Source organism: Pseudochaenichthys georgianus, chromosome 4 (assembly GCF_902827115.2).
Source record: "Pseudochaenichthys georgianus chromosome 4, fPseGeo1.2, whole genome shotgun sequence".
NCBI classification, from domain to species: domain Eukaryota; kingdom Metazoa; phylum Chordata; class Actinopteri; order Perciformes; family Channichthyidae; genus Pseudochaenichthys; species Pseudochaenichthys georgianus.
Genome location: NC_047506.1, coordinates 202701 through 221963, shown reverse-complemented (window position 1 = coordinate 221963; position 19263 = coordinate 202701). Strand labels below are relative to the sequence as shown.

The following is a 19263-nucleotide window of genomic DNA, read 5'->3' as shown; positions in this document are numbered from 1 at the left end:
TGCACTTTATACATAACTATGTTAATATATATTTCCAATATAGAATGATAGGTCCACTTTACATGTAAGGCGGACTAAAGAAATCTTATTCGACTGACACTTCAGTAATTATATTTATCATGTTGTTTTAAAGGCTGCATTACAGTAAAATGACAGAGTATTATAATTTATCTTTATTTTAATTCAAATGCAATGTAAGTATTTTATAAAAACACAATAGTCAATCGTAAAATATTGGTAATGAAATATATTAAAATATATGTATACAGCTTTCAAGAAGAGTTACACTGCTTTCACATTAAAACACATTTAATACACAGAGAATTAAATTAACAAAAAAAACAGCAAATAACCAAAAACAGAACAAAATAAATCTTAAAGGGCACCTATCATGCAAAATGCACTTTGATGTCTCTTCTACATCAACATGTGTCCCCGGTGTGTCGGGGAACTCACGCAGCGTCAGGAAATAAAACCCTCTCTTTTCCTCCGTACCCAAATCTCTAAAAACGGGGAACAACGGAGCTGATACAGATTTGCGTCCGATATGACGTAACATCTGAAATGTGGACCACGGCCCAATCAGAAACGTTGCTATCAGAAACAAAGCCCGACTGTTTTGGACGTAATACGGTCGGTGTTTACGTTAGCATCGCTAACACTCAGAGCTAACCTGTACTGGAGAGCATGTGTGTGAAGAAGCAGGAAGTAGAAAGGAACTCACCTTGTGGTGTAACCGGCAAGAGAGAAAGCCTTTGAGCTCCAGATTGTTTCAGATCCTTGATAATCCATGATATGGCGTTTCATCACGGCAGCATTTAGTTTAGACGGTAGCTGCCGGGTCCCGCATGAGCTCAGACCCCTCCTCTTTAAAGCTTTATCCCCAAATCAGCACTTTTGAAACAGGAAGTGAAATAGAGGGATATGAGGCATGGCTAGAATATATTTGTATATATCTGAGACCGATGCTATTGCCTAAAAATAGCATGATAGGTGACCTTTAAATAAAATCACGAGAAAGGAATTCTATAAGTCGTTTTTTAAAAGTGATTTAAAGACCAGACTATAATATCACGGTATTCGTTCAGAAATATTTTCATTGTTAAATCTGCACTCCTTAATAAATAAATTAAACATAAATACATTAAATATATATATTAATAATGTTTATGAATGTGATTTTTCTTTCTTTCCTTCCAGGACCTCCATGCCCTCGCAGCAGTCGTACGGCTCCTGCTCCCCCCCCCACGGGAAAATGAACAAGCTGCCGTCCGTCAGTCAGCTGATCAACCCGCAGCAGAGGAACACCCTCACCCCCTCTGGAATGGGCGGGGGTCTCACCGACAGTAAGTTCAACGCAATAACTGCTTTTAATACATGTAGAAGGGCACGTCGGACTGAGACCTGAACTTCTGAAAGAACATCCATCTGTTCGCAACTCACATATATCAATATTCCAATTCTTATCATGGACAACTACAAGCAAGTCTTTTAATATTGTAGTCAAGCCAAATTATTGTACTTCTACCACAGTGAGGGTTTAAATGTAGGGCTTTTGATCGTACTTATATTCTTATATAATACTCCACTAAAATTCGTATTTTTTCTTTACAAATAAGGGATGCTTTGTTATTGATATGTGTTTAAGTAGGCAGCTAACAGCTTGGGGGGGGGGCTCACCGACAGTAAGTGGGAACTCAAAAAGTCGTAATCAATATGTAGAAATCTACTCTTCACAGTATTTTGGAGTATTATCACGAAAAAATACAAGTCTTTTTAATATTGTAGTAAATGTCAAGCTAATTTATTGTACTTCTCCCGCAGTGAGGGTTTAAATGTAGGGCTTTTAGTCGTACTTTTACTCGAGTAATGGATCTGTAAACGTCTTCTTTTACTCCACTAACATTCAAAGAACAATATTGTTATTATTTTTACTTTACAAATAAGGAATGATGCCTTGTTATCTATACGTATTCAAGTAGGCACAAGTGTATACAAGAACAGCTTTTTGAGAGATTGAGAGAACATTAATTCGCTTCTTTAGACATTGGAGTCATACATGTTGCTGACTATATTTACTTGAGTATTGACTTTTACTTGTAACTGAGTATTTGTACGGTGAGTATTTGTACGGTGTGGGATTGAAACTATTTATTCAAAGGCTCTGAATACTTCCTCCACCTCTGGTCTCTCCCTATTATTGTTATAAAGCACCTGAACGCCTCTTGACCCCCTCCCTCTAAAATGAATGTGATCCCTGTGAGACTGCAGGACCTGTTGATGTGATGCATTATGGGTAATGTGGAGAGTAACTTCTGCATGTGGAACAGTTCCAAACTGCTTCTAACTCAATAGTGAATAGAGTGGTGTAGGAGTGAGTCTTTAGCACCTCCTGTTCCCTCGTCTTGAAGCCTGAGAAGTCTGAAATAAGATCTGTGGTTAACACCAGCGGAAGAGATGTCAACGTTTTGTTGTACGACATAAAATATGACAGTTAATACCCAAAGCTGCTGTGTGTCTTAAAAACAACAGTTGCTAAGAAATGTCTTAATGAGACTTTAACTAAAGTGAACGTTAGCCGCCTTTAGCTTAGCGATGAAGTCACGAGACTGTGATGTAGTTATTTTATAGATGGATGGATTGGTAGAGAGAGAGAGAGAGAGAGAGAGAGGTAGAGAGAGAGGTAGAGGGAGAGGTAGAGGGAGAGAGAGAGGGAGGGAGGGAGAGAGAGATAGAGGGAGAGAGAGAGAGAGTGATAGATATATTTATTTATATATATATATATATATATATATTTATAAATATATATATATATATATATATATATATGGGATAGCCCAGCGTTAGCTTTTTACTCTTAGCAGTTACATGTGCCCTCACGAAAGTAGTGTTACTATGGGGACCACGAGAGGGAGAACATCGTGAACACGAGCCACAGATCCTATTTTCTGCCCAAATCCCATTGGCTGTTTGTCGAGGGAAACACAGAGAAGCTAACTTTAGGTTGGGACGACAAACACGTCATCCCTGCACCGCTCTATTTGAGAAACCCCTCCACACAAGCAGAGAGGGGGGTGTGGAGAGAGAGGGGGGTGTGGAGAGAGGGGGGGGTGTGGAGAGAGGGGGAGGAAAGCCTCAGAGCAGTCAGAGTAAAGCGGCTCCTTTTGTCTCTGCAGTGACTCCCATGATGGGCTCTCACCTCCCCATGAACGACTTGAGTTCACTGAGCCCCACCCACGCCCTGCAGGCTCAGATGCCCCTGGTGCCCTCCTCCCACTGCACCCCCCCTCCTCCCTACCCCATGGACAGCAGCATCGCCAGGTACCTCAGCAAACCACAGTGGACACATTGCATTCATAACTCACGTACTAAGACGCACAAAGCAAAAAGCATGGAGAGGAAGCCCGTCTCCTTTTGTCTCAGATGTGTATTTACCTTTTAATCTGTGGAAGTGGAAAAGTACGCACCTCCAAAGTATATTTTCGGCGACTTGTTGCCTGTTGAAATTAACAGTAGGCTTACTTGTATAAGTGTATAATGGCTTGAATCCAATAGTATATTTTGCACAGTCTTATCCTCTTGCAGTGTTTCGATCAGTCAGATCTTCATCGGGCATTACAAATATCTTTCTACGACTGTTTTAGAAAGTCTTTATCAAACTTTTATGGCACACCGTACTCTGACATTTCTTCACCATTCTATACAAATTGTATTTCACGTTTTTTGTATTACTTTTTTAAAACATAAACACTGTGATATTGTGTACCGCTTTATTTAATGATTTTGAAATGAGATAGCGTTTCCATAGCAACTATGAATATAATATTTTTGACATTTAATGAAATTTTTATTACATCCTTTACGATAACAACTTGTAATGTATGTTTCAGTTGTTTTTTAAATAACTTTTTTGATGTCTGCTAGACTTACTGTTCATTTTATATATTTTTATATATAAAGCATTAAGTATAACAAGTTGAAGGATGCCGTGTCAGGTTATTCAACAGATCACATTGTAACCCCCCCCTCTCTCTTCCCCCCCCCCCCCCCCGCAGCTTCCTTATTCGGCTGGGCTGCGCAGGCTGCCTGGACTACTTCACAGCACAAGGCTTAAGCAACATCTACCAGATTGAGAACTATAACATGGAGGTGAGCCCTTGCCTATCCAACAGCAGTCATTTGATGGGTTAAAAGCAGAAGATACAGAAGATAGAGTCCCACCCACCCACTACGCATACTAAATCTCCCCTGTGTGTCGACCAATAGGACCTGTCCCGGATGAAGATTCCCGCCGAGTACCAGCACTCCATCTGGAAGGGCATCATGGAGCACCGGCAGGCCATGGACTTCTCCCCCCCCCCCCACATAGTGCGCACCACCAGCGGGGCGTCCACCGTCAGCATGGGCTCCTCCGAGGCCCGAGGCGAGCGCGTGATCGACGCCGTGCGCTTCACCCTCCGGCAGACCATCAGCTTCCCGCCGCGCGACGAGTGGTCCGACTTCTCCTTCGACCTGGACTCCCGCCGCAACAAACAGCAACGAATCAAGGAGGAGGGGGAGTGAGGCGTTCAAATCTCACCCCCAAAATCTCACCCCCAAATCTCACCAACCCCACGTCTGTCATTTCACGCCTGCTGTACGAACATTTCTCTGGGTCAGAGTGGTGCAGGGATGACGTGATTCTCTAGGCTCTAAACTGGTTCCCTCGCCAATTGGATTATCCCCGAGAGAATAATCTCTGTGGCAAACACCCGGCTGTGTGTACGCTCTGTTCAGCTGGATAATCCACACTTATTAACACCACTTTTATACTTTCTGAAGCATAAATGCAAAGGTACAAAGTTAGGCTATCAAGTAGCTACAGCGCGGTAGCATGACTTGGCGGCTAAGCTAACGGCGGCTAATCAGAAACAAGTTTATTGCCAGGTACGTTTACACATAAAAGGAATTTGCTGCACACATACACACGATGATTATTTGTTAAAATGTTTCGTTAGCCACTTGTTAGCACGGCCATTTTTAAGACACACACAAAGCTTCATACATTCGCCAGAGGGATATCAACTGATGGCGTAGAAAACATCTACAGCTTGTGTTTACCACAGATTTTATTTCAGGCATGTAAAATCTAAAAAACTTCAAGACGAGGGAACCCACAAATGCTGACTAACTTCTGTGTTTTAGGACTCATTCCTGCACCACTCTTAGTGCAACAAAAACCTGCTGAGGAACAAAAATCACATTCACATAAAAGTGCACTTACTTTGCATTTCTGTTCTCGTTAAATCGCCGGGGAAAGCAACACGCGGCGTCGAGCGAGAGGTGCATTTTATTATGTTCTAATTTCTTGAGAGCACTTAAGAAATGCTGAGGATTTTTCAAGCTTCATTTTCTTTGTACGATTCATTCCCGTTTAAGAGCTTGACTGGAAACCAAACTGGCATTAGAGGGGATTTATAAGGGCTTTCTTTCCGCAGCGACTAAGTGTATTTGTATTGTTTCTGGTTATGCAGGTTAGACACTGGTTTTCATTTTAAGTCAGCATTGATTGTAAACATTTCAAAACGTTTCCTGTCAGAAGTATTATGTCAATTGATGGGCGATTTCGTGTTTCTGCTTCTATATTTTGCTTTTTTTTTTACGTGAGATCAGCTGTTTGTGAAGTATGTGTTAAAGAGACAGATGTAGCCACTTATAGGCGTGTATGCTCTTGACCCAGTGTTTTTACTATGACTGATGTCCTGCTGTGTTTCCGCCTGATGTGGATTAAATCGGTTCTTTTTCTACGTATGAACCATGTTTTGGGGTTTATTTCATTCGATAACTGGCCAAAACCTGATAGATGTATATATATTTGTATAGTTCCTTTTTTTTTATATAAAGTCTCCCTTATTAAAAAAAGTAATCAAGCATAATGATGTGAATATAACTCAGTAAGAACAAAGTTTGTATTGATTCTCCGTCACCAGCCCTTTGTCTCAGTAGCCAGCGTTATTAGAAAAAGCAGAGCGTTTTTTTCATGTTTTTGTACAATGTTTTGTAAATATGATGCAATATACCACGGGTATTTTCATATAAATCTGAAATAAATATCCATACTTGCTGTATCGCATGTCGAAACTCCATCTTGTCAATTTATTTCAACTTGTAAATATTCCTTTTTGTGGTTTCAAAGGTTACGCAGCGTCAGAAAATAAAACCCTCTTTTCCTCCGTACCCACATCTCTAAAAACGGGGAACAACGGAGCTGATCCAGATGTACGTCCGATATGACGTAACATCTGAAATGTGGACCCACGAGCCAATCAGAAACGTTGCTATCAGAAACAATGCCCGACTGTTTTGGACGTAATATGGTCGGTGTTTACATTAGCATCGCTAACACTCAGAGCTAACCTGTACTGAAGAGCATGGCCCTTTCTCATTACTCCCCTCCTCGACTCCTATCCTCGATACTTAGTCCCGCCCACAGGAGATGCGAGCGGAGGAGCCGAGGAGGGGAACCGAGGAGAGAGGAGGGGAAGCAGCAGGCGGTTAGAGAAATGAGAACTCCTCTCCTCTGAGCGGTCATTTTAAAGAGACGTCAATTAATGATGACAAGAGGCACAGTAGCCCTCTGTCTGATGGACAGATGTGTTCATGATGACTTATATATTTACTTTGATTCATTCACAGTGCGGTGTCATGAGACAATAACAGGCTACAGATGCGGACGCACACGTATATATTTATATAAATATATACAATTTCAGAATCAAACAGAGCACTCTCATAATAACGTAACACTATCAGGGACTGGATACCCCCCCCCTCTCTGGTCGCTACAATGAGGGAAATAAATTACGAGCCAAAAGATTTATTTACAAGTATTAAAAGTAAGCAGAGGACACCAAACCAACTGAGACCTGTCTGTCCGCTGCATCTACGTACTGTACCACACGCACCTACACCACACGCACGCACACACACACACACACACACACACACGCAGCTCCTAAAACAGGCTACAGCCGTTGTGTATTTTATTGTGAAGCACTAAATGGTTTTAGAAAAATATGGACTCTTTGTTTGTAGATATCTACTAAACTACAGCAAATAAAGAGAGTAGGCCTGTTATACTGAGTGATATATATTATACACTCTGCTCTGCTTTCTGCACGGACCTCACAGCTGTTCTCGCTGTAAACATCGCGTCGCAATGAAAGCAGTTAATAAAATAATATCCAGGGGATGCATGCAGAGCTGTCATTGGCTGAGATAAGTCCGGCCGTGCGTCACATCTCTATTGCCGGAAATGCATCCATGAAGGAGCCGTGGAGGACCGTGGATGACCCATCAGTGTATCCTCGGTTAGAGCTCCTCCAGAGAGCCTCCTCGACGCTCGACCCTCGAAGTGCATTTAGGGAAATGAGATGTCCTTCAACATGGCGTGCTAAAATTCATTTCCGGGTCACTACCGGAGGACCGAGGAGTCGAGGAGGGGGATTTGATTAAATGAGAAAGGGCCCATGTGTGTGAAGAAGCAGGAAGTAGAAAGGAACTCACCTTGTGGTATAACCGGCAAGAGAGAAAGCCTTTGAGCTCCAGACTGTTTCAGAGAGAATCCTTGATGATCCATGATATGGCGTTTCATCACGGCAGCATTTAGTTTAGACGGTAGCTACCGGGTCCCGCATGAGCTCAGACCCCTTTATTTGTTATCAATTATTTTATATTTTAAAGCTTTATCCCCAAATCAGCACTTTAGAAACAGGAAGTGAAACCGAGGGATATGAGGCATGGCTAGAATGGGTGATCTGTTTGGTATTTTGAGCAAAACACTTCATAGACATGTTTTTTATATATTTCTATCGGAGACCTACGCTATTGCCTAAAAATAGCACGATAGGTGACCTTTAAGGTTTCTACGTGAAATAATTCTACTCTTGAAGCCCCATCTAATTTAAAAGTGTTGATATAATAATGCATTGAATTTAGATTATTAGCGTCTAAACTAAGCATTTAAAAGTGTTGACTTATTTCTAAATAACTGTTGAAAAGTATTCATGTAAAAATATATAATAATGCAATTGCAAGAATTAAAGTGTACAAAGTTCCTTTATAGAGCAATCAGTAAATAGTCTTTATTTTATTAATACATGTAATACTGGTATCTGAGGTCTTTTGACTTCTCTCTCTCTGTTCATCATCCTTAGTCATGATAGTGCTCAACATCGGTCTGTACTACTATCAAATGTACCTCCAAAATGTCAGAATTGACCAATCAGAATCGAGTATTCAACTAAGCCATGTATATAAATATCAATACATTTCAAAGAGTATATCAAGTATATTCTGCACCTTGAATATTAAGTATTTTCCAGTTTTTTTTATCCCAAATGTTGTTGTAATTATCAAAATAGTGGCAGGTTATTTTTCTGACGGACTAATTGTTTCAGTCCGAGTGGAATTTTTCCGTCTGCTTCTCCTCGAGTCACCACTAGGGGGAGTAGAGAACCAGAAGCAACTAAAGACTAGGGTGTAAACTAAGCATTTCAATTGTCTAAACGTTGACTTATTTCTTATTAACTGATAGCATTACAACTTGTGCACCTCTTACTCCTCTGAAATGTCCCAACTGACCAATCAGAATCAAGTATTTCACTAAGCCATATATCATTAATATCAATACATTTCAAAGAGTATATCAAGTATATTTTGCGCCTTGAAAATTAAGTATTTTCCAAACTTTAAAGGTCCCATGTCATGCTTTTCCGGTTATCACTTCCTGGTCGTAGTGACATAATGGACACACACATACCTTTTCTCAGCCTGCCCTGAGCGCACACACACACACACACACACACACACACACACACACACACACACACACACACACACACACACACACACACACACACACACACACACACACACACACACACACACAGGCTGTGAGTGTGTGTGTGCTCAGGCTGTGAGTGTGTGTGTGCTCAGGCTGTGAGTGTGTGTGTGCTCAGGCTGTGAGTGTGTGTGTGCTCAGGCTGTGAGTGTGTGTGTGCTCAGGCTGTGAGTGTGTGTGTGCTCAGGCTGTCTCGCAGACCCCATGCAGCAACCAGGAAAGGACACCAGTAGTAGAGCTCACACCGTCCCTCCATATTCTATTAATTCAGTAGCTCCGCCTCCCCCACTTGAGTCACCTCCAGCTTTTATCCCAAATGTTGTAATTATCAAAATAGTGGCAGATTATTTCTCTGACGGTGGACTAATTGTTTCAGCTCGAGTGGAATTGTTCCGCCTGCTTTTCCTCGAGTCACCACTAGGGGGAGTAGAAAAGTAAAAACAAGTGTTGTCCGTCAGCAACACAAGATGGAGGCATCACAAGATGAAAGAAAGTCAGCCACGTGTTTTCATCTCTACCCTTTATTCCTTCTGAGTGCCAAACGTCACGAACAGTCTTTCCTCAACATATTTACAAAAATATTCATCTTTTTACATTTTACATTCAGTCCATTCAGTTACTCCTCCTCCTCCGCCACATGAGCCACCTCCACCTCCATCGTCTCGATCACCTCTCCCACTTCCTCCTCCTCCTCCTCCCTTCCCTCCTCCTCCTCCTCCTCCAGCTTGGGGTCTGTTAGCCCCTGCTGAGAGAGGACGTAGTTCACCACCTGCATGATGCCCTGATCTGACAGCGTGGATAACGACCCGTCCGTCACCGCCTGCACCGCCTCCACCGTCTCCTCCGTGATCAGCACCGTCTCGATCTCCTCGGCAGGCGGCTGCCGGGCCGGTCTCAGCTCTGGAGGCAGCTCGGAGGCCAGGATGCTGACGGCGTGCTCCACCTGAAGGGCAACGTCAACTTTAATGTAATCTTTCAGGTCGTGTGTGTATGTATAGACAGAGAGCTCCAAATACCGTTTCCCACAATCCCGAATACACAGAAAGATATGTATACAAATATGTATATACCCAGAGATGGCAAAAGTACACACATCCTTTACTCAAGTAGAAGTACAGATACTTATGTTTAAAAGTACTCTGGTAAAAGTAGAAGTACTGACTAAACTTCTTTGCTCAAGTAGAAGAAAGTACAGGTATTTGTGTTCAATATGTAAGAAGTAGAAAGTACAGGTATTTGAGTTCAACATGTGAGAAGTAGAAAGTACAGGTATTTGGGTTCAACATGTAAGAAGTAGAAAGTACAGGTATTTGAGTTCAACATGTAAGAAGTAGAAAGTACAGGTATTTGGGTTCAACATGTAAGAAGTAGAAAGTACAAGTATTTGTGTTCAACATGTAAGAAGTAGAAAGTACAGGTATTTGTGTTCAACATGTGAGAAGTAGAAAGTACAGGTATTTGTGTTCAACATGTGAGAAGTAGAAAGTACAGGTATTTGTGTTCAACATGTGAGAATGTAAGAAGTAGAAAGTACAGGTATTTGTGTTCAACATGTAAGAAGTAGAAAGTACAGGTATTTGAGTTCAACATGTAAGAAGTAGAAAGTACAGGTATTTGTGTTCAACATGTGAGAAGTAGAAAGTACAAGTATTTGTGTTCAACATGTAGAAGTAGAAAGTACAGGTATTTGTGTTCAACATGTAAGAAGTAGAAAGTACAGGTATTTGGGTTCAACATGTAAGAAGTAGAAAGTACAGGTATTTGTGTTCAACATGTGAGAAGTAGAAAGTAAAAAGTGATCAGAAAAATAAGTAGTGGAGTAAAGTACTGATACCAGAAAAATGTACTTAAGTACAGTAACAAAGTATTTGTACTCCACTACCTCTTTTACATAAAGCACAGCAGTCACGATATACAGAATGGCGCTCACCTGAGTGCCCTGGTTGTGAAACTGCAGCGTATCTTTCTCCAGCATGATCTTCCCCGGCAGGTTGTCTCCGTGGTATTTGGCCATGTGCTTCCTCAGCGTCCGGGCGTCGATGTGCGCCTCCTGGCACATCGGGCAGACGTACGGGCGCTCGCCGGTGTGCGTGCGGACGTGGCGCTTCAGAGAGCGAGCGTCCGCCCACGCCACGCCGCAGGTAAGGCACTCGAAGGGCTTCACACCTGAGACGGAGGTAGCATTAGTGTGATGGAAAGTGATGGATTTAGTTCAAGATATTTGTATTCGTTTTTTTGCTGACTAGACACTTTCAGCACTTTGAACAAAGCAAAGAAAAATACCCATTCCTCCAACAGTCTATAGTATTTTAGTCCGTTTTAATTCAGTTAATTGACACTATATATAGATTTTGAATTTATAATCAGACGTGTTTCCGTGTGCTCTCACCCTGGTGGTTGTTGACGTGGCGCCGGTACTCCCTCAGCTGAGTGAACTTCCTGCCGCACTGCTCACACTCTCTCTCCAGGTTCTGCTTCACTCGCCCTTTCTTCCCGTGCGTGGCTTTCTTCACGTGTCGCCGGAACAACGCCTTCTCGAAGAACTCCTTCCCACACACGTTACACCTGAACACACACACACACACACACACACACACACACACACACACACACTTTAATACCTGGGGGAATATTCCTCAGAACAACTGATGCATTAAGAAGATAATCAGAAGGTTCGGTTTGCGTTCGGGCTAAACTCAAACGGACTATAAACTTTAAACTAGGGCTGTCAAACGATTACAATTTTTAATCAGATTAATCACAGCTTAAAAATTAATTAATCAGATTAATCACCATTCGAACTATGTCCAAAATATGCCATTTATTTATGTATATTGTTGGGAATGGAAAGATAAATGAAAGAAGGCGGATATATCCATTTAACATACAGTATCTGTTTATTATAAAAAATGTCTGCGTGTCAAAATGAAAGACAACCCACACACACATCAATCATCAAACCGTGGGGTCTTAATTCATCACGTAATGTTGTATCGATGTATAGAGATGTACTACCGCAAAAGTATTCTCCGTCGGGACTTCCTGCAACAACACCACGCCGTTATCTTGATTCTGATTGGCCAGAAGACATTATCAAAGATGTTCTATTGAAAAGACGATCACTACCTGACAAAAGTTTTCAAAACCGTTTCTAGTCTTCGGTATTTCCAGACGAGCGGCTGAAATCAATCTGACTAACTGCTGTCGCGAGTTGGCAGACTTTATTTGGCTTACTTTAACATCATGGTGGGCCTAAGCCATTTCTTGGTTTGGCTGTAGCCTACCCCAGCGCTGCCACTGGTGGGATGTATGGGGCGGGCCATTCTGCGCATGCGTTAAATGCGTTAAATATTTTAACGCAATTAATTCAAAAAATTAATTACCGCCGTTAACATTACTTTAAACACAAGTCATGTGCTTGGAAATGCTGTTCACCCATTGGTCAGACATTAAGGGGGTAAAAACGCAAATCCCGGCAATTTCTCCCGGAGCCTCCGCCATGGAGCATCGGCACTTTCGGCAGGTTATTCTCATGCTGCTGTTAATCTGGAGATCAACACTAGCGGCCCGCGCATGTGATTATATCATCAGACAGCGTCCGTTAACAAACATTATAACACATATAATGAGAGACGTTCTGCAGTCAGGAGGGCGTTTCCCCGACGACAGGTGTTCTATACTTTTATATAGCTGACGGAGAATTTGTACTTTACACGACACTGTTCAACACTTCATTCTGCTTCACTCTTCTCAGAGGTCTCGGACTGCGTTCACACCGACCCAAACGACCCAAGCGGCTAAACGCACCAGGGTTCGATTCAACCGGACTAAACCGGCTGGTGTGAATCGACCTAAATCGTCTATGAACTACACATGTCTGCTATCTTGACACCCCTAACCCGAGACGCCTCGTTACTCTAATAAAATCTGCCCTCCTCCTCCGTCTTCTTCGGTGGTGCTGGACTCACTTGAAGGGCTCGGCCACGCTGTGCGACTTCACGTGGGAGTACCAGTCCTTCTTCCAGCTGTAGCACTTCCCGCACACCTGGCACTGGAAGGGCTTCAGACCCATGTGTTTGTTCATGTGCTGCTGCAGGTCTTTGGCTTCGAAGAACCTCTTATCACAGCTGCAGGAGAACCACAGAGAACATGTTATACACGGCAGTTAGAACATCTCCCTGGTCCCCGGCTTGAGCTTCAGCCTCAGGATCCGTGTGTCTGTGATGCTCTCCAGAGGGAAGGAGTCATCACATACAGAGCATCAGCTAGTTCCTGAGCAGTGTCCTTCACACGCTGATATCCAAGAGAGGGAGTCACAGTCTCAAGATGGAGGACTATCGGTTCTTCTCTGTAATCATGCATCCTGTCACGAACCCAATACTGAGCCTTTCTCAAAATGTTGTTTTTTGGACTATTTCTCAAAATTATGTCTTTTTCTCAAAATCTAAAAATGATTACTGTTTTAGATATTGTAACTACGCAAGGAACAAAACTTGTTGCCTGTTACAAATACCTGGGTATCTGGCTTGATGATTGTCTCTCTTTTAAACTTCATGTCAATAATCTGCTTAAAAAGCTGAGGGTGAGGCTAGGGTTCTTCTACAGGTCCTGTTTCTCGCTGGAGGCCAGGAAGAGGCTCTGTGACCTTTGACCTGTGCTGGACTCTGGGGATCTGGTCTATATGAATGCACCTGCCAATTGCCTGAGCAAGTTAGATGCTGCGTATCACAGCGCACTGAGATTTTTGATAAATTGTAAAGCACTGACTCATCACTGTACCCTGTATGCAAGGCAGGTCTGCCTTCACTTCCTGTACGGAGGCTCAGTCACTGGTACACGTTCATCTATAAAGCCATGCTGGGTAAACTACCTTTTTATATCTGCTCTCTGATCTCTCTGCGAATTGAAAGTACGTATTGCCTGAGATCGCATGCTGTGGTTTTATTAAATGTGCTAACTGCTAGGACTGTCTGAGGGAAGAAAGCTTTTAGACGTGCAGCTCCACTAACATGGAACAGTCTGCACAAAGAATGGAACATTACCAAGCTGGCACCACGACATGTTTTTAAAGCTCGGTTGGATGCGACTCACTCAGATGCTGTCGGTACCTGTGCATGTGGTTAGATCTGTAAATTGTAATCCCTGTCCTTTTGTTGTTCTGTTCATGTTTTACGTCTTCATGTGGAACCTACTGCTGCAGGTCTCCCCTGAAAAAGAGATCATTGATCTCAATGGGATTTCACCTGGATCAATAAAGGTTTTGAATTCAATTGATTACTTTTGACTCAAAATCTAAAAATTATTACTTTTTTCTCAAAGTCTCAAAATGCGGCGCTCGTGTCGTCACGTGTCTCTCTCCATAGAGGCTGAGTCCTCATGTTCATCACGTAGCTGTCATCTGCCCAAAGCAGTCCTGATGCTGTGTCCTTGGGCACTTCACCTGAACTTGCTCCTGTGGGTATTGTCCACAGTTTGACCATTGCATGTATGATGTGTGTAAGGTGTGTATATGTAAAGCGCTTTGAGTCATTGAGAAAGCGCTATAATAAATGTAAGGAATTATCATTATTATTATCATTGAGGCTCCTCTGGGCCATCCTGTCCCGTCACAGCTGCAGTTGGGACGCTTTGTGATCGTGCTGCTCTCACTGGGAGAGGACACGCAGAGAAGAGACTCACTGTGCGCAGGCGAAGGGCCGCACGTCGGGGCGAGGCTGATGTTTCTTCAGATGTTTGCTCAGCGCTGAGGCTCGGTGGAACGTCGCTCCACACGTGTTGCACAGGTACTTGGATTCACCTGGGGCGGGACGGAGGAAACGCCTTCGTTAAAATCAATTAGCTACTCACCGTACATTTAGGTTGTTCCATCGCATGGCTTTTTGATGACCAAGTATTTGATTATATTAAAGTTGCTTTGCTTTTCAGTGTTCCTTTCTCGCCAAAGCTCAGGCTCTCTCTCCAAATGAATCACTTCCTTGAGACAATACAAAATACAATTTCAAGGATGTTCAAAACACCACACAACATTTTAACACTTTTTAAGGACATCCAGCACGTTTCCAAAAGCCGTCTCAATGATTGATGTTATGTTGAGAACCTACTTCTTCTTTTATACTTTTAGTTTCGTGTTGTATTTATTTCTAAATCAAATGTAATGTAATACAGAATATCAGTATGACAATACGACACCCTCTGTCCTCAGACCCTCTGTCCTCAGACCCTCTGTCCTCAGACCCTCTGTCCTCAGACCCTCTGTCCTCAGACCCTCTGTCCTCAGACCCTCTGTCCTCAGACCCTCTGTCCTCAGACCCTCTGTCCTCAGACCCTCTGTCCTTAGGCCCTCTGTCCTCAGACCCTCTGTCCTCAGACCCTCTGTCCTCAGACCCTCTGTCCTCAGGCCCTCTGTCCTCAGACCCTCTGTCCTCAGACCCTCTGTCCTCAGACCCTCTGTCCTTAGGCCCTCTGTCCTCAGACCCTCTGTCCTCAGACCCTCTGTCCTCAGACCTTAAACCCTCTGTCCTTACACCCTCTGTCCTTACACCCTCTGTCCTTAGACCCGTGAAAACAAGTTCAAGTCCCGCTGCAGTCAGCATGTCGTTGTGCGAGACACTTCACCCTTAAATCGCCCTTCAGGATTGCTCACAGAACTGAGTGTATGCAACTTGCTTTGGGTAAAAGCGTCTAACATGTGATGTGATGTACGGCTCGTCTGGTCTTCAACCTTCCTATATTCTCCCACACCACTCCGCTCCTCCGCTCCCTCCACTGGCTTCCGGTAACTGCTAGAATCCACTTCAAGACCCTGGTGCTTGCGTACCATGCTGCGAATGGATCTTGCCCTTCCTACATCCAGGACACGGTTAAACCGTACACCCCAGCACGTGCACTCCGCTCTGCATCAGCCAAACGACTCGCTGCACCCCTCGCTGCGAGGGGGACCCAAGTTCCCATCAGCAGAAACACGTGGGTTTGCTATCCTGGCTCCAAGATGGTGGAATGAGCTCCCATTGACATCAGGACCGCAGAAAGCTCACACACCTTCCAGATTGAAAACCCATCTCTTTCGACTCCACCTCGAGGATAGAACTATTAACAAAGCACTTATATACTAACAAAGGACTGGCTCCTCTAAAGCCAGTTGAGTAGCACTTGAAATGTTTGGCTCTATGAAACCTGATGTACTTTATGATTCTGTTTTCTTCAAGGTTGTATTTTGTTTGTCGAACGCACTTATTGTGAGTCGCTTTGGATAAAAGCGTCAGCTACATGTAATGTAATTTCGCAACATCCCCACACTGGACGCCTTCAAAGGACCCTCAAGTCCCATCTGTTCATCAAGGCTTTCGGCCCTTAAATCGATCTGTTGTTCTGTCTGTCTGACCTTTGCTTTGTTTTGTTTGTGCTTGCCCTATTCCTGTAAAGCGACCTTGGGTCCCTTGAAAGGCGCTATAGAAATATCAGTTATTATTATTATGTTAAATGTTTGTTTTTCATGTACCGAGTCTTGATATCAGTCGGTCGATGTCATGGAGCTGCTGTGATGCAAGTCTCACTTCAGACTGCAGCTGACCAATAGAGTCGTATCGTGAACGCTGACCTGTGTGCAGGCTGGTGTGCTCCTCCATGCTCCTCTTGCTGACGAAGGACTTCATGCAGAACTCGCACTGGAACTGCTTGGTGACGTCGTGCAGCGTGCGGTGCATCTTCAGGCTGTGCTTGTGGGCGAACGTCTTCCCGCACACCTTGCAGGAATGCGGTCGGACGCCGGTGTGGTTCAACATGTGGATCCTCAGCGAGTACAGTTTGGGGAGGGTCTTCCCACAGATGTCGCACACGAACTCCCTCTTGGTGTTGGGACTCTGGGTCTTGTCCTCCAGGTCGCTGTCGCCCCCCCCCCTCTCCGCAGGGGGCTCCGCGGGGGGCTTTATGACCGGAGCGCGCTGGCTGCTCTGCTGCTTGTGTCGGGCCAGGTGAGCGCGCAGAGAGGCGGCGTACTGGAACTCCTTGCTGCACAACTACGGGAGACACAACAACATGTTTACATCCCATAATCAAACTAAATAAATATTAATAAATATTTTTAAAAAGAAAAAAAATAGTAAAAAAAAAAAAAAAAGGTAATTTTTTTTTTATAAAAGATAAAATAAAAAATATTTATATAGCATAAAAAGTGTAGGTAAAATGTTCAATAAAATATAAAAAATATATTTATACAAACATTAGAAGTTAAAGTAATAATAATAATAATAATTAGATTAAAGAATAACTTAAGATAAAAAAGATTAATGATATAATAAAATAATATATCGAAATATTGCCATCTAATTATATAACTAGTAGAATATTAAAGGGGACCTATCATTCAAAATGCACGTTTTGATGTCTTCTCTACATCAACATGTGTCCCCGGTGCGTCGGGGAACTCACGCAGCGTCAGAAAATAAAACCCTCTCTTTTCCTCCGTACCCAAATCTCTAAAAACGGGGGAACAACGGAGCTGATCCAGATTTGCGTCCGATACGACCACCCAGGAGTTCAACACTTTTAATCCCCATCTGGTCGGATCAGATTTGGATTTTGGAGAGTTCAAAACCAAAACACAGGATTGGGATCACTTTGATATCCGATCAGATCAGGAAATCCAATCCAAGCTTTAATCTGGATCAAATCTTCAAAACGGGTAGTTCAAACTGACAACCCAAAAAACTGGATTATCCGGATCCCACCAGAGGGCTGGGTTTCCAGTGGGTTTCCAGAGCAACATGTACTGTGCCATTTACTTTAAAATATGTTTCAATTTAAATTAGATGGCAAAGTTTGTTAACTGAAATAATACATCATTTTTAGCCTTCATGGGAAATACATTGTATTCTTTCCATTTTTGCTCACGTTGGTTCCTTTTTTGTTTTAAACCACATGTCGATGACATAAATGTTTATGCTCATAAAAGTATCACAGCAAAGATTGTCAATCACAAATGTAATTTAGATTAAAGTAAAAATATCTTCAGCAAAAAAAAAGTCCATCATCTGTCATCACCTTCCAAATAAAAAAATATAATTAGACATTATAGACGTCTCTGCAATGTGGTCTCTAGTCTTCCTTGTAGTATTTGTCATGTCCACTAGATGGCGCTCGGTAGGATTAAAGCACTGATATTCAGGATCTAGTCATCTTGAAAAGTCGTAATCTGGATCAGGGTGATCCTATCCGGAATTGCTTTGAACTCCAGGGACAACATTTGGCCGACTTGTCTGATCCTGGATCACACAACATGGGATTTCAAAATCTGATCGGATCTGATTGAGATTAAAAGTTTTGAACTCCTGGGCGATAATCCATGATATGGCGTTTCATCACGGCAGCATTTAGTTTAGACAGTAGCTGCCGGGTCCCGCATGAGCTCAGACCCCTCCTTTTTTATTAATCAATTTTATTTTTTTAAAGCTTTATACCCAAAATCAGCCCTTTTGAAACAGGAAGTGAAACAGAGGGATATGAGGCATGGCTGGAATGGGTGGTCTGTTTGGTATTTTGAGCAAAACACTTCATAGACGTGTTTTTATATATTTGTATATATCTGAGACCTCTGCTATTGCCTAAAAATAGCATGATAGGTGACCTTTAAATAAAATCAGTCATCATTTAAATAAAAACCTTAGTACTCCTCCTAAAGTACTCACGCTGCACTTGTACCCGCGGGCCTTCTCGTGTTTGAGCGTGTGCATGATGAGGGCGTAGCGTCTCTGGAACGACGCGCCGCACTCGGAGCAGCTGTGCTCTCCGTCAGCTGCTTTCTGCTCCGGCTTCGCCCCCACGCCCTCAGGCTCCGCCTCCTTCTCCCCGGCCTCCTCTGTGATTGGCTCTCGGGTCGCCGTCTCGCTCTCCGTGGCGCTGGCCTGTGGCTCCGCCCCCTCCTCAGACACACACTGAGCTCCTTCATCCTGCTGAGGGTCCACCGGGTGCTTTGGAGGTCTCCCTCTCTTCCCGGGCCTCAAAACCACCTGGAAACACAACCACGGTTAATAAATCTACACGTTACCTTCTTTAATCAGGGTCCATGCAGGAATCCTGAAATGTTCTTTTAAAAGTAATTAAACTTCTCTCGGCTTGAGGAGATTAAAACGCCAAAACGATTCATTAAAACAATTAAATAGTATGTTTTGGCTGTTTGAAAACTTTCCAAACCAATTTGCTTTCAAGCCAAACACGAGACTTCTTTAATTTTAAATTCCATAATTGGTCATAAGGCTAAATGCCGATCCAGCTGTTTTGCATCAGACCAAAATGGGTTTTAGGGCCGGAAACAAAAACGTAATTCGCCCCAACTGTAGACAACACCAGGTTTCCCAACATAATGCAGTGCTTTTAGGGGCCGTTTA

At 43.1% G+C, this 19263-nt stretch overlaps 2 protein-coding genes across 3 annotated transcripts in view; one reads left to right on the top strand and one right to left on the bottom strand.

The window, feature by feature from the left end:
* The window catches only part of tp63 (tumor protein p63), a 68761-nt gene extending 62638 nt beyond the window's left edge, over nt 1–6123 (top strand). For both annotated transcript variants that reach the window (XM_034080248.1, XM_034080256.1), the window contains 4 exons: nt 1201–1346; nt 3177–3321; nt 4056–4149; nt 4267–6123. In XM_034080248.1, the coding sequence (XP_033936139.1) occupies nt 1201–1346; nt 3177–3321; nt 4056–4149; nt 4267–4563 (682 nt within the window). In that variant the 3' untranslated portion in view covers nt 4564–6123. The remainder of the gene's footprint in view (nt 1–1200; nt 1347–3176; nt 3322–4055; nt 4150–4266) is intronic.
* Nucleotides 6124–9386: 3263 nt separating this feature from the next.
* The window catches only part of zbtb11 (zinc finger and BTB domain containing 11), a 24406-nt gene continuing 14529 nt past the window's right edge, over nt 9387–19263 (bottom strand). Inside the window, exons 4-10 of the mRNA XM_034081204.1 lie at nt 18565–18885; nt 16479–16896; nt 14561–14678; nt 12850–13008; nt 11271–11446; nt 10812–11047; nt 9387–9824 (exon numbers count right to left, since the gene is read on the bottom strand). Of these exons, the coding sequence (XP_033937095.1) occupies nt 9498–9824; nt 10812–11047; nt 11271–11446; nt 12850–13008; nt 14561–14678; nt 16479–16896; nt 18565–18885 (1755 nt within the window). The 3' untranslated portion in view covers nt 9387–9497. The remainder of the gene's footprint in view (nt 9825–10811; nt 11048–11270; nt 11447–12849; nt 13009–14560; nt 14679–16478; nt 16897–18564; nt 18886–19263) is intronic.